The sequence below is a fragment of the Sciurus carolinensis genome, chromosome 10, assembly GCF_902686445.1.
Source record: "Sciurus carolinensis chromosome 10, mSciCar1.2, whole genome shotgun sequence".
In the NCBI taxonomy this organism is placed as follows: domain Eukaryota; kingdom Metazoa; phylum Chordata; class Mammalia; order Rodentia; family Sciuridae; genus Sciurus; species Sciurus carolinensis.
In genome coordinates, this window is record NC_062222.1 from 57,876,297 (window position 1) to 57,891,603 (window position 15,307).

Here is a 15,307-nt window from a genome sequence, read left to right on the forward strand (position 1 = left end):
GGTATTGATTCCTTGCTTTTCTTTATGAATAGTTAAACCCTTTTATCATTATGAATTATTTTTCTTTGTCCTGAAACTCCTTGTTCTAAAATCAGCTTTGTTGGGTTTTAAAATAGTCACTCTAGCTTTCTTTGATTCTTGGATGCATGATGTATCTTTCCCATCATTTTTATTTTATTTTATTTTATTATTTAAAAAATTTAGTTGTAGATGTACATAATACCTTTGCTTTATTTTTATATTTATTTTTTATGTGTTGCTGAGGATTGAACCTAGTGCCTCACATATGCCATGCAAGTGCTCTACCACTGAGCCACGGCCCAGCTCCTGTTTTATTTTCTTTTTGAGGTCCCGGGGATTGAGCACAGGGCCTTGCACATGCTAGGTAAGTGCTCTACCTCTGAGCTATACCCTACTCCCCCTTTTAAATTTTATTTTGAGATGGGAACTTGCTCAGTTGCCAGGATGGCCTAGAATTTGATATCCTTTAGTCTTAGTCTCTTGAATAATAGCTTGGATCACAGGTGTGTGCCACCATACCTGGCTTCCATCCTTTTATATTTTAAGAAACTCTGTGTCTTTATGTTTTGAGAGGGTTTTTTATTGATAGCATAAAGTTAGGTCTTAGTTATCCAATGTGATAATCTCTGCCTCTTAATTGATTTATTTAGAACTTCAACATTTAATTTCATTATCGATACTATTGGGTTTACAGTTACTCTTTTACTATTTGTTTTCTTATTTATTCCATTTGTTCTTTGCTTTCTTTTCCTACCTTTGTTATATAAATTGAGTTTTTAAACAAGTGATTCTTTTTTTACCCCAATTATTGGCTTATTTGCTACCTTTTTCTCATTTATCTATTTTAAAGTAGACAATATATTTCAATGTCACCCATTCCAATCAAAAGAAGGAAAGATACATAATTGAATAAATGGACATATAGCACCAAAGTTTTATTTACAGGAAAAGTTTGATTCAGTTTATGTGCACATAACACAGAAATATTTTTAGAGATGTTTTTGAGGTATCTGTTTTTTCCCATTAATCCACTTTGCTTTATTTTTAAGTGGTTGCCTAGGGTTAAAATATGTTTCTTATTTTGTCTTCAAATAATATTTTACTACTTTGCACAAGCACATGAGCTTCTCAACAATGTTTCCCTTTCCCCATCTCATCCTTTGGACTATTGTGATTGTACATTTTACTTTTACATACAATGTAATGCATATGTAATAACATGCATTTGTGAATTTCAGATTATTTTTGTTTTAAAAATTTATTTTCAAAGTGGTTAAAGATTGAGAAAAATGTGTTATTAACCTACCTGAAATTTTTTGTTAATCTCATTCAGTGTATGTTTCACATCAGAAGAGCGATGAGTCCTTTTTATATCTTCTCATCATGTTCCTCTTTCCTCTGTCTTGTTGAATATATGAAGAATATTTATAATAGATACTTTAATGCTCTTGTCTGCTAATTTTACCTTCAGTTTTTGAATCTATTTTATTAACTCTCCTCCTGTGTATGGGTCATATTTTCCTGGACACTGATAATTTGTGTGATTCACGTTATATAATCTGTATTTTGGTTTGTGTGTATATAAGTGTGCATTTGTGTGTGTTGGAATGAAATCTGTATCTTGATCTCTGATTACTTACTCTGATTTGTAATGTTCCACTAGTATGCTGGGGTTCTCAGCTCTACCAGGAAACAGTTGCCTTTTTAAGATGAACCTTGGATCACTTTTAAAATGTTCTTGTGGTCTTTGTTACTTAAGTTTATTTTTTTTTCCCTCTATTCCCTTTTTCTTCGGTTCATCTTCTTTCTTTTCTGCTGCTTTGGGATAGTCATCACCCAGAGGATTTTGTGTACGTGTGTGTGCTCGTGTGTTTGCATTGGGATTTGAACTAAGGGCCTTACATACCCTTAGTATATGCTCTACCACTGAGCTACACCTCTAACGTCAGATTAACACTGAGTTTCCCACGCCCCCCTTCCTTTCAATATTGAGGATTGAACCCAGGGCCTTGTGCAGGCTAAGCAACCTTGCTATCATTGTGTTGCATCACCAGTTCTTTTTATTTTGTTTTGAGACAGGGTATAACTAAGTTACTGAGGCTAACTGCCAGCTTGTGATCTTCCTGCCTCAGCCTCCTCAGTCTCTGGGTTTACAGGCAGGTACCACTGAGCCAGTGGTACCCACTGATGAGCAATACCCATCATCATCATTCATGAAGCTTTCCTAATCACCTCGATGTGGAGGAAGATGTCCCTTCTTTTTAAGTTTCTGGGAATTTGTTTTGGGATGCTTATCTTTGTTTTAAATTATTTTAATTTTTAAAAATGCTTGTAAGAGTTTTTAAAAACTTTTTTAAAAGAATGATGTCTGTAGGGTAGAGGAAGGGGATCGGGGAAGGGAGGAAGTGAGGAATCTGGAGAAAGTATTGGGAATTAAAATGGAGCAAATTACGTTATATGCATTTATAAATATGTCAAATTGAACCCCACTATTACGTTTAGATATACTGCACTGATAAAAACATAAAAAAGATAAAAAGATGTCTGTATTTTTCTTACATCATTTTAATGCTGCAAAACCTAAAATAAATAATTCTTGATTCATTTGCATTTTAATACATGTGGGCCTCAAAAAATGTTTAAATTAAGGTATCTTTTACTATTAATTGAGTTTGACATGATTTTATTATAACTAATAATCATAATAAATTCTTACAGTTGCATTAAATTTTTCTTTAGTGTACCAGATTTAGTGTTCAAATTATGAGTGCTATTAAATATAACTGTTCTGTTCTTTCTTATCTTTTAAAATGCACATGTTGCTTAAGCTATATTCTCAATACAGTTCATACATTTTTTTATAAATTAATTTTTTAGTAGACTACACAAATTTGTCTGATTTTATGATTGCTTGTTCCAATGAAGTTTGCATCTTAGATTTGTAATTCTTTGTTTAGAGTCCAGGATTCAAAAAATATTACTGAGTATCAAGTAGGTGCTAAGGCAAGGAGACAATATCAGTTACCTGCTGTACATCTATTTGAAATTCTTTTCATATAGTCTGTTTCTATAAGTTTATATATGCTATTTTCTATAAATAGTATATTCTATTTCAGATAGAATCTGAGTGATCTTCTGAGGATAAAAATGTTTTATCAGTTAAATATAAATACCATTTTCATTCTAACCAAATATAATTAGAAGACAAAAAGTCTTTTATATTTTATTTTCTTTAGCCATTTTTTCTGTTGTTCAGTAAGAACCTTAAGGTTCTTATTTTAATATATTAATAAAATCTAATATTATATAATAACTTTTGTGGCTAGCCATTAGTTCTGAAAATATAGTCTTAATGTTAAGAGTACTAAATGATTATATGTATTTTCAGTGTTTCTTTCCTCCAAATTCTTTGGTGTTTTATCAAATTTGCCAGTGATGCATTTATTTTTTTAATTTATTTATTTTTTAATAGGTGGCTGTGCACCATTTCTTTCTTCAAGTACCAGAGAAAGTACTTTTACTATTGCCTCTGACACTGAGAAAGCTGTTCCAGGTCCAGGGCACTATAATGTTTCCAAAGCCCAGGTATATTTATGAAGTTATTGTTACTGTCTTGGTTAATAAAAGTCATATTTTCTTCCTCTAGTAGTCTACAATGTCATTTGACATATTTTATTTTATCCTTATCATCTTCTTATTTTTCTTTTCAATCTATATTTTATAATTCAAAGAAAAGAAATAATTGCATTTGATGTTGGTTGCCTGACTGGTGGTTTCCATTGTTTATATATTTTCTATAAGACACAAAATATTGTTACGTGCTGTGTGGTCCATGAGATGAGGAGATTGGGACTCTTCAGTGAATTATGACTCCTTGAAGAGGTCTTGGTCAGATTCTTGAGATTGTGCAGAACAGGAGACAGTGGAGACAATGGCAATGATGATAGTTTTAGAGTATGACACAAAACCAAATTTTGGTGAAGACACATAGAAGAGGGATGGCAGTAGAGTGAAGAGGTTAGTTTTTGTGCCATAGTCTAAAGCTATAGTCATTGCCATTGTCTCATCTGTGTCCTGTTTTTGTATAGTCTCAATAGTCTATGACCAGAAAATCTTTGAGGGTCCTCATTCATGTTCATAAATGATGGCTGTAACGCCAGTATCCTCATGATCATGAATATCATCTTTTATCCTTTTGGAATTTTATTTAAATTAATTGTCTATTAGTTGATAATTCTGAAGAATCTGCATATGTTCCATGATGAATGTTGTATGCATTAAACAATGTTTAAAACTAATGTGAGCATAAAATCAAACTTTACTGGAAATGATCATTATGTTATCTATGAAAATAACTGATCCTAAGCAAGCTTGGAAGGTTTGCTTTTTCACTGCAATATGAATGTCAGCATTAAATTCATTTCAGAAACATGTATTCCAGTGGCCTACAAAGAATATACTCTATTCCTTCTCTACAACTTTGGAAATTCCTGCTTTTGATTTCTGTTTTTAAAGTACATTTTCTTGTATTGTCTTAGAGTGCTCTATGTACAGTATATTTTAGTTTGAGTTCGAAGTTAAAATTTGACAACTCATTGTCCTCTTTTACTACAACTGTGTTTTTAATTGAAGGTTTTAACTTTCTCAGGGTGGGGTTTTTTTGGAGGTTTTTTTTTTTTTTTTATGGTGTTACTAGGAATTGAACTCAGGACCTTACACATGCTAGGTAAGCATCTACTACTGACCTATATCCCCAGCCTCTCCTCTATTTTCTGGTTGTGTTTAAAAGCTGTTTGTTTATAATATTAATACTTATCAAATAGGAATTAATTATAAAGTATTTCTTTTAATTATTTTATAAATTATTTTCTCTCCAATTTAGTATAATATAAAAGGAGGTGGTAGTCTACAAAACCGAGAGAAGCGTTTTAAGAAATTTATTTCAGATAATCCAGGACCTGCAAGCTATGATCAGTCTTACCCTGGAACATTAAATATCCTGAACAGAAAGGTACTGGAAGCTAAAATGAGTTTTCAATCAGTATGTTGCTATTTCATATTATGATTTGAATGACATTGCTTTTATTTAAAATAAAATTGAAAAGGTTTAATGTTTTATGTGATAAGTACATTTTAAAAAGATATACTATAAAAATTAGTAGATATGCTAGTATCCATATTATAGTTTCTAATTAAATGCTCATTGATGTTGTAAATTTTAGTTTTCAAGAGTTTTATTATCTAACTTCATTTTTGCTCTTGATAAATGTGTAACCATTTCAAGTGTCTTTGGTGAATAGAAAGTAAGGTGATTTTAAATATCACCTGTTTGACTATATATCGAATATTTATATGGAGAATATTTACCTGTATATAGAAGAGACTGTTCAACGTACTGTTAATAATACAGAGAAATTAAGATATCATATCAATTAAAAAAGGTTAAGATTTAGATGGGTAGCTTCTAATTTAAGGCTAAATGAATGATCATGTCATTAAATGTCACGGAAATTTAGAGAAGGATTACTGTGTCATGGGAAAGTATAGTTTGTAGAGGATTTATAGAGGAGTTTGGTCTTGTGTTTGGCCTTGAAAAATGGGATTGTTGTATGGATTCCAGAAGTGGAGCACTATATGAATGAAGATATAGAAGAGGAATTTTATGGGAGGCAGTGGGAAGATTATTTTAATTGGAGTGGAGAATTTGTGTTAGGAGACTAGTAGGTGATATGTTGGAAACATAAAGAAATATTTTATACCAGTGGCCTAACTTTCTGAAATAAATAATATTTTGTGGGTTTGGTCACAGTTTATTTACAGTGGTTCCCTTCTCTTTATATCATAATGTCTTTACATAGCTCATATTTATTATATTTTAATTGGTTCGCTAAAAGATTATATTTTAGGGATGAGTACTCATTTGAATATTGGTCATACAATAATAATGAGGTTAAATATTCTAAGTACTTAAATGTCAGATATTTTACATGTAGGGAAAAAATAAATATTTATTTACTATGTAAGGGTTTTTCAAACATATACTGATTGCCTATGCATATAGGACATAGTGCTAGATGCTGATAATACATAGAAGACAAATCACTGCTTCTGAGATTTATAATTTCAACAGGGAAGTAATGAATTACATTTGGTACAGTTGATGAAATGATATCTTAGAGCCATAATACAATGTTCACTGGTAGCCAAAAATAGAGTCTTTGGAGGGACTAGGGAAAAGAGTTGAACCTGATTTTAAAGAATGATTCACTAAGAGACATATGACCTGCCCAAACTGAACCAGGATGATCAGTTTCAAGTAATGAAATTGAAGATGCCATCGAAAGCCTACTCAACTAAGAAAAGCCCAGGATCAGATGGATTCTCAGCCAAGTTCTACCAGACCTTTAAAGAAGAACTAACACCACTATTACCAGTCCTCCTCAAATTATTCCATGAACTAGAAAAGGAGAGAACATTCAAAACTCATTCTATGAAGCTAGTAGCACCCTGGTAGCAAAACCAAACAAAGATACATTAGGCAAGGAAAACTTCAGACCAATATCCTTGATGAACATAGATATAAAAATTTCTAATAAAATATTGGCAAACCACATACCAAAGCACATTTAAAAGAGTGCACCATGATCAAGTGAGTTTCATCATAGGGATGCAAGTTTGGTTCAACATACGGAAATCAATAAGTTGAATTCACCACACAAATAGATTTGAAGACAACAATCACGTGGTTATCTCAATAAATGCAGAAAAAGCGTTTGCCAAAATACAGCATCCATTTATGTTTAAAACACTAGAAAAACTAGGGGTAGTAAAAGTGTATTTTAATACAGAAAAAGTTGTATATGACAAACCCAAGGCCAACATCATTTAAAAGAAACTGAAAGCATTCCCTCTAAAAATTGGAATAAGACAGGGATGCCCCCTTTTACCACTTCTATTCAACATAGTCCTTGAAAATCTAGTCAGAGCAATTAAAAATAAAGAAATTAAAGGGATACAAATAGGAAAAGAAGAGCTCAAACTGTTTGCCAATGACATTATCCTATTTAGAAGACCCAAAAAACTCTACTGTAAAACTTCTAGAACTCATAAATGGATTCAGCAATGTAGCAGGATACAAAGTTAACACCCACAAATCAACTGCATTTCTATATACCAATGATGAATCAGCTGAAGGAGAAATTAGGAAAACTATCCTATTCACAGTAGCTTAAAAAAAAAGTCTTGGGAATCTGGGAATCAGTTTTAAAAACGAGGTAAAAGACCTCTACAATGAAAACTAGGGAACACTAAAGAAAAGAAATTGAAGAAGACCTTAGAGGAAGGAAAGCTCTCCCATGTTCTTGGATAAAGTGTCATATAGATTTAATTCAATTCCTATTAAAAATTCCAATGACATTCTTTTATTTAAATTTTTTTCATATATGTGTATAGGTAATAATGTCTGTCTCATTCTACTGTCCTTCCCATTCCCACTGCCCTACCTCTCCCCTCACTCCCCTCTGCATAATCCAAAATTCCTTCATTGTTCCATCCCCTCTCCCCCGACTATGCATCAGCATCAGCTTATCAGAGAAAACATTTGGCCTTACATATTTTGGGTTGGGCTTATTTCACTTAGCATGATATTCTCTAGTTCTATCCATTTACCTGCAAATGCCATAATTTCATTCTTCTTTAAGGCTGAGTAATATTCCATTGTATTTTTGTAACCACATTTTTTTTTTATCCATTCATCTGTTGAAGGGCATCTAAGTTGGTTCCATAGTTTAGCTATTGTGAATTGAACTGCTATAAACATTGATGTGGCTACGTTATTGTAGTATGCTTATTTTAAGTCCTTTGGGTATAAACCAAGGAGTGGGATAACTGGGTGAAATGGTGGTTCCATTCCCAATTTTCTGAGGAATCTCCATTCTGCTTTAATGGTTGCACCAATCTGCAGTCCTACAAACAATGTATAAGTATACCTTCTCCCCCACATCCTCACCAACACTTCTTATTGCTTATATTCTTGATACATGCCATTCTGACTAGAGTGACTGGGAATCAATCTAACAAAAGCTTATCTCTAATAGCTAGAGATGATGAATGTTGTTTTTCCTATGTTTGTTGATTGATTGTATTTCTTCTGTGAAGTGTCTGTTTAATTCCTTAGCCCATTTATAGATTGGGTTATTTGTTTTTTAGTGTTAAGTTTTTTTGTGTTCTTTTTATATCCTGGAGATAAGTGCTGTATCTGAGGTGCATGTGGTAAGCATTTTCTCCCATTCTGTAAGTTCTCTCTTCACGTTATTGATTGTTTCTTTTGCTGAGAAGAAGCTTTTTAGTTTGAATCCATCTCATTTATTGATTCTTTCTTTTACTTCTTGCGCTTTAGGAATCTTGTTAAGGAAGTTATTTCCTAAGCTAACATGATGAAGATTTGGGCCTACTTTTTCTTTTGTTAGGCACAGGGTTTCTGTTCTAGTGCCTAAGTCTTCCATCCACTTCGAGTTGAATTTTGTGCAGGGTGAGAGATAGAGGTGCATTTTGCTACTTATGGATTTCCAGTTTTTACAGCACAATTTGATGAATAGGCTATCTTTTCTCCAATGTATATTTTTGGCACCTTTGTCTAGTATGAGATAACCGTATTTATGTGGGTTTGTCTTTGTGTCTTCTATTTTGTACCATTGGTCTATATGTCTATTTTGGTGTCAATACCATGCTGTTTTTGTTTCTATTGCTGTGTAGTATAGTTTAAAGTCACGTAGTGTGATACCCTCTGCTTCACTCTTCTTGCTAAGGATTGCCTTGGCTCTTCTGGGTCTCTTATTTTTTCAAATGAATTTCATGATTGCTTTCTCTATTTCTATGAGGAATGTAATTGGGATTTTAATAGGAATTGCATTGAATCTGTATAAAACTTTTGGTAGTATGACCATTTTGACAATATTAATTCTGCCTATCCAAGAGCATGGAAGAACTTTCCACCTTCTAAGGTCTTCTTCAATTTCTTTCTTTAGTGTTCTGTAGTTTTCATTGTAGAGGTCTTTCACCACTTTTGTTAGATTGATTCCTAAATTTTTTTTTTTTTGAGACTATTTTGAATGGGGTAGTTTTCCTAATTTCTCTTGCAGTGGAGTTTTTGCTTATGTAGAGAAATACATTTGATTTATGGGTATTGATTTTATATCCTGATACTTTGCTGAATTCATTTATGAATTATAAAAGTTTTCTGGTGGAATTTCTTGGATCTTCTAAATATAGACTCATGGCATTGTCAAATAGTGACAGTTTGAGTTCTTCTTTTCCTATTCATATCTCTTTAATTTCTTTTGTCTGTCTGATTGTTCTGGCTAGAGTTTCAAGGACGTTGTTGAATAACATGGTGAAAGAGGGCATCCCTGTCTTTTTCCAGTTTTTAGAGGGAATGCTTTTGTTTCCATTTAGATTGATGTTGGGCATGGACTTAGCATAGATAACTTTTACAATATTAAGGTATGTTCCTACAGTCCCTAGTTTTTCTAGTTTTTGAACATGAAGAGGTGATGTATTTTGTCAAATGCTTTTTGTGCATCTATTGAGATAATCATATGATTCTTGTCTTTAAGTCTTTTGATGTGATATATTATGTTTATTGATTTCTGTATGTTGAACCAACCTTTAATTTCAGGAATGAACACCACTTGATGTGTTGTACTCTCTTTTTAATATGTTTTTGTATGTGATTTGCCAGAATTTTATTGAGAATGTTTGTGTCTATGGTCATGAGGGATACTGACCTGAAGTCCTCTTTCCTTGATGTGTCTTTGTCTGGTTGTGGTATCAGGGTGGTACTAGCCTCATAGAATGAGTTTGGTAGGGTTCCCTCCTTTCCTATTTCATGGAATAATTTGAGGAGTATTGGTGTTAATTCTTCTTTGAAGGTCTTGTAGAACTCAACTGAGAATCCATCTGGTCCTGGGCTATTCTTGGTTGGTAGGCTTTTGATGGAGTCTTCTATTTCATTGCTTGAAATTGATCTGTTTAAATTGTGTATGTCCTCCTGCATCAGTTTGGGTAGATCATTTGTCTTTAGAAATTTGTCGATGTCTTCAAATTTTCTTATTTTAATGTTAGGTCATTTATGTGTTGACTTTTGATTCTTTTAGTGTTTGAGCTCAATGCAGTGAATTTTCCTCTTAGCACTGCCTTCATAGTGTCCCAGAGATTTTGATGTGTTGTATCAGTGTTCTTATTGACGTCTATCTATGTATTTTTTGTTTCTTCCTTGATCTTCTTTTATCCATTCATCATTCAGTAGCATGCTATTTAGACTCCAAGTGTTGGAGTAACTTCTATTTTTTTATTTTATTGTTGATTTCTAATTTTATTCCATAATGATCTGATAGAATTCAGGGTAGTATTTCTGTTTTTTTGTATTTGCTGAGTTGTTCTGTGGTATAACATGTGGTCTATTTTAGAGAAGGATCCATGTGCTCCTGAGAATAAAATATTTGCGTGATGATGGATGAAATACTCTAAATATGTCTGTTAAGTCTAAAGCACTGATTTTATTATTTAGTTCTACAGTTTCTTTGTTGGTTTTTGTGTGGAAGATCTATGCAGTGGTGAGAGAGATATGTTAAAGTCACCTAGTATTATTGCGTTGTGGTTTGATTTTTGAAGTTGAGAAGGATTTGTATGATCTATGTAGATGCCCCACTATTAGGGGCATATATATTTATGATTGTTATGTGTTGTTGGTGTATGATTCCTGTAAGCAGTATGAAATGTCCTTAGTTATTCCTTCTGACTAACTTTGACTTGAAGTCCACTTTGTCTGATATGAGAATGGAAACCCCTGCTTGTTTACACAGTCCATGTGAGTGATATGTTTTCTCCCAACCTTTCACCTTCAGTCTGTGGATGTCTTTTCCTAGGAGGCGAGTCTCTTGAAGACAGCATATTGTGTCTTTTTTTAAATTCGATCTGCCAGTCTCTGTCTTTTGATTGATGAGTTTAGGCCATTAACATTCAGAATTATTATTGAGATATGATTTGTATTCAGGGTCATTTTGGTTTATTTTTGGGTTTTATGTTGACTTAGTTTCTCTTTTGATTTCCTTTAGTGTAGTTCCTCCGTTTGCTGACTTGCATTTTTTTCATTTCTTCCTCATGTAATATTTTGCTGGGATTGTTCTGTAGTACAGGTTTTCGAGTTATGGATTCTTCTAACTTTTGTTTATTGTGGAAAGTTTTTATTTCATCTTCAAATCTGAAGTTTAATTTTGCTGGATATAAAATTCTTGGTTGGCATTCATTTTCTTTCAGAGCTTAAATATGTTATTCCAGGACCTCCTGGCTTTGAGTGTCTGTGTTGAGAAATCAGCCGATATCCAAATTTCTTTTGCCCTATATGTGATTTTTTTTTTCTCTCATAGCCTTTAAAATTCTATCGTTATTCTCTGTGTTAGTCATTTTCAGTATAATGTTCCTTGGTATGGTTCTGTGTAATTTTGAATATTTAGGGTCCTGTAAGCCTCTTATAGTTGATTTTCCATTTCATTCTTTTGATTTGGGAAGTCTTCTGTATTATTTAAAAGATTGTGCATTCCTTTGGTTTGTATCTCCACTCCTTTTTCTACTCCAGTAAATCTTAAATTTGGTCTTTTTATGTTATCCCATATTTCTTGGAAGTTCTCTTCATGGATTCTTACCATCTTCTCTGTGTGGTTAACTTTATTTTCAGGAGTATATATTTTGTCCTCATTGCCTGAGATTCTGTCTTCCATGTAGTGTAGTCTCTTGGTGATATTTTCCATTAAATTTTTAATTTGGTTTATTGTTTCCTTCATTTCAAGGATTTCTGCTTGATTCCTTTTTTTTTTTTTAAAGTTGTTGACCTTTATTTCATTCATTTGTTTTTATGCGGTGCTGAGAATCAAACCCAGTGCCTCACACATGCTAGGCAAGTGCTCCACCACTGAGCCACAACCCCAGCCCTGCTTCATTCCTTTTTATAATCTTTGCCTTGTTATTGAAGTGAACTTTCACTTCCTGTATTTTCTCTCCAATACCATCTCTTATTTTGAAGATCAGTCTAACCATGTATTTTCTAAACGCCTTCTCTACCGTGTTGTCTATGGATTCTATTGTTGGAACATCTTGGTTTGTTTGAGGCACTTTTTCCCTTGTTTTTTTTTCATGTTGTTTGTGTGTCTGTCATCTTGCCTTATGGAGCTGAGGCAGTACAGTTTCTACCCTGTAGTCTTTTAGTGTCCCTGAAGGCTTCCAGTACCTCACCTTTAAGGAGGAGCTTAATGCAAACTATATACCACCTTAAACCAAATGACTTCTATTAGGCATTTCAGTTTTGTCACAATAGACAGAAGTGAAGTGTTTTATTGTTGTCTACAATATAAACAGTAAGTTTGCTAAAAGGGTTTACCATTTCAAATAGTAGACAGTGAGGGAACAGAAGTAGTGTAAGATGTGATGTTTATGAGACAGATGGAGAGAAGATAGAGGTAAAAATTTATAGTAAGAGCAAGGGAGGAATTTAATAGAGGATGGCTGTTAATATGAGAAGTGAGAAAGAGAATCTAGGGAGATAGGTGGGTGAGATAAAAAAAAGTACACATTTTTTGTAAAAAGTAAAATTATAAGAATACACAATGAAACTGTCATATACTATTCAGATATCCATTCCTCAATAAATTGATGCATGAAAACTATTGGGATTCAAAGATGGTAGAGGTGTGAGACAGAGGGTGGAAAATAAATAAATAAAGGAGGAAAGTCTCAATGGAAAATTGAACGATTGTTTCCTTTGGCTTTCAAAAATGTTCTCAGCTTCCTTTCTCCTCCAATAGGTGTGGTTGTCTGAAGTTTGATGTTAGCTCAGTCCAGTGGGCAGGTTGGGTGGGTGAGGCAAGATGCCCTCACACCCTCTTACAGTCTTCCCATCTTATAGCTGTCCCCTTCCATCCCTGCATACTTCAGGACTCACTGAGCTGGAGAGAGCCCAGTTTTTTCCAGTTGCTACAACCTGTGCTCCCCCGGGGAACTGCCTCTAGTTTCTGGCTTTCCACAGGCTTTCCAGACCCAGACTGACCCACACAAACCCAGCCGCAATCTGATGGACCTACATTTCAGCTTGCCCAGGCCCTGTCTTGCTGCAGTCCCAAGATCTCAATGCCCTTTCAATTTGCAGAGAGACCACCAGGGATGCACTCACATAAAAGAGTGACCCTGCAAAGATGCAGTCAGATGGCAGACACTACCACACTGAGTAGAAAGACCTCAAGTGCAACCAGACCTGCAGGTACCCCTATAATCTCCATGCCCTGGTCTGAGTCCAGACCGAGGTGACTACAACCCTAAATGGCAGTGGCCAGCAGTGGCAAACCTGTAGGCCCTGGCTATTGTCCTAAGATGGTAGCACCTGCTTGCAACCAAACCTGGGAGTACTGTGACAATGGACTTCCAGGCAACAGTGGGCAGCAGGCAATCTGCTGGTGGTCTGCAGGCAGTTGCAGGCTAACAGTGGAGGATTATTAGGTGGTTGTTGCGCAGTGGGTGATGGGTAGGTGAAAGGTGGGCAAATGGGAAAATGGTCAGTGATAGGCGGTGGTCAGTGAGCCATCTGCACTCAAAAGGCTGTCAAGATGCTGGTAGATGGCAGGTTATCGCAGTGAACGAATGGAGTAAACATTAGGGGATTGGTGGGCAGCAAAGACTGTCTTGAAAAGCAACAGTATTTTCTCTGTTTGAGTCCCAAGTTATGGAGCTACAAGGAATGCAGCCTCTCTTTAGTCTATAATCTTGGATCTCTTCCCAATGACTTTTTTCATAGAAATAGAAAAAGTAGTCATTTGGAAAAATAAGAGGTCCAGAATAGCCAAAGCAGTCCTTAATGAGAAAAACAAAGGAGGAGGCATCACAATACTAGGCCTTAAATTTTACTACAGTGCTCTAGTAACAAAAACAGCATGGTATTGGCATCCAAATGGGCATGAAGACCAATGTGATAGAATAGAAGACACAGAGACAAACACACAAAAATACAGTTATACTAAACAAAGGTGCCAAAAACACACTGGAGAAAAGATAGCCTATTCAATAAATGGTACTGGGAAAACTGAAATTCCTTATGTAGTAGAATGAAATTAAACCCCCATCTCTACCCTGCACAAAACTCCAAGTAGATCAAAGACCTAGGTATTAGACCAGAAACCCTGTACCTACAGATTATGTAGGCCCAACACTCCAATGTGTTTGTTTAGGAGCTGACTTCCTTAATAAGATTCCTAAAGTGCAAGAAGTAAAATGAAAAATAAGTAAATGGAATGGCATCAAACTAAAAAGCTGCTTTCTAGCAAAGGAAATGAGAGTGGGAAGAGAGAACCTACAGAATGGGAGAAAATCTTTGCCACCTGCACCTCAGATAGAGCATTAATATCCAGGATATATAAAGAACTCAAAAAACTTAAAACCAAAACAACAAATAATCAATAAATGGGCTAAGGAACTGAACAGCTATTTCACAGAAGAAATACAGTTAGTCAACAAATGTATGAAAAAATGTTCAACATCCTTTGCAATCAGAGAAATGCAAATCAAAACTACACTGAGGTTTTATCTCCAATTAGAATGGCAGTTATCAAGAAAACAAGTAACAAATGTTGGTGAGGATATGGGGGAAAAGGGTACACTCATACATTGCTTGTGGAACTGCAAATTGGTGAAACCACTCTGGAGAGCAGTATGGAAAGTCCTCAAAAAAAAAAAAAATTAGGAATGGAATCACCATTTTACCCAGTTATCCCACTCCTTGGTATATATTCAAAGGAATTAAAATGTGCATACTACAGTGACATAGCTACATCATTGTTTATAGCAGCACAATTCACAATAACTAAGCTATGGAATCAACCTAGGGGCCCATCAACAGATGAATGGATAAAGAAATTATGATGAATAATGATGAATATTACTCCTCCATAAAGAATGAGCCAAGTGTTATGGTGCACACCTTTATTCCCAGCAGCTCAGGACGCTGAGGCAGGAGGAGTTCAAAACCAGTCTTAGGAACTTAGGCCCTAAGCAACTTAAGACCCTGTCTCTAAATAAAATATAAAAATGACTGGGGATGTCGCAATAGTTAAGTGCCCTTGAGTTCAATCCCCGGTATCAAAAAAAAAAAGAAAAAAAAAAAAGTTGCTTTTGACATTTGCTGGTAAATGGGTGAATTTCAAAACTATCATGCTAAGTGAAATAAGCCAATCCCCCAAAACCGAAA

At 34.5% G+C, this 15,307-nt stretch overlaps 1 protein-coding gene across 1 annotated transcript in view; it reads left to right on the forward strand.

Moving 5' to 3' along the window:
• Positions 1–15,307, forward strand: part of Stpg2 (sperm tail PG-rich repeat containing 2) — a 618,919-nt gene that overhangs the window by 6,751 nt on the left and 596,861 nt on the right. Inside the window, exons 2-3 of the mRNA XM_047566745.1 lie at positions 3,494–3,606; positions 4,904–5,032. Of these exons, the coding sequence (XP_047422701.1) occupies positions 3,494–3,606; positions 4,904–5,032 (242 nt within the window). The remainder of the gene's footprint in view (positions 1–3,493; positions 3,607–4,903; positions 5,033–15,307) is intronic.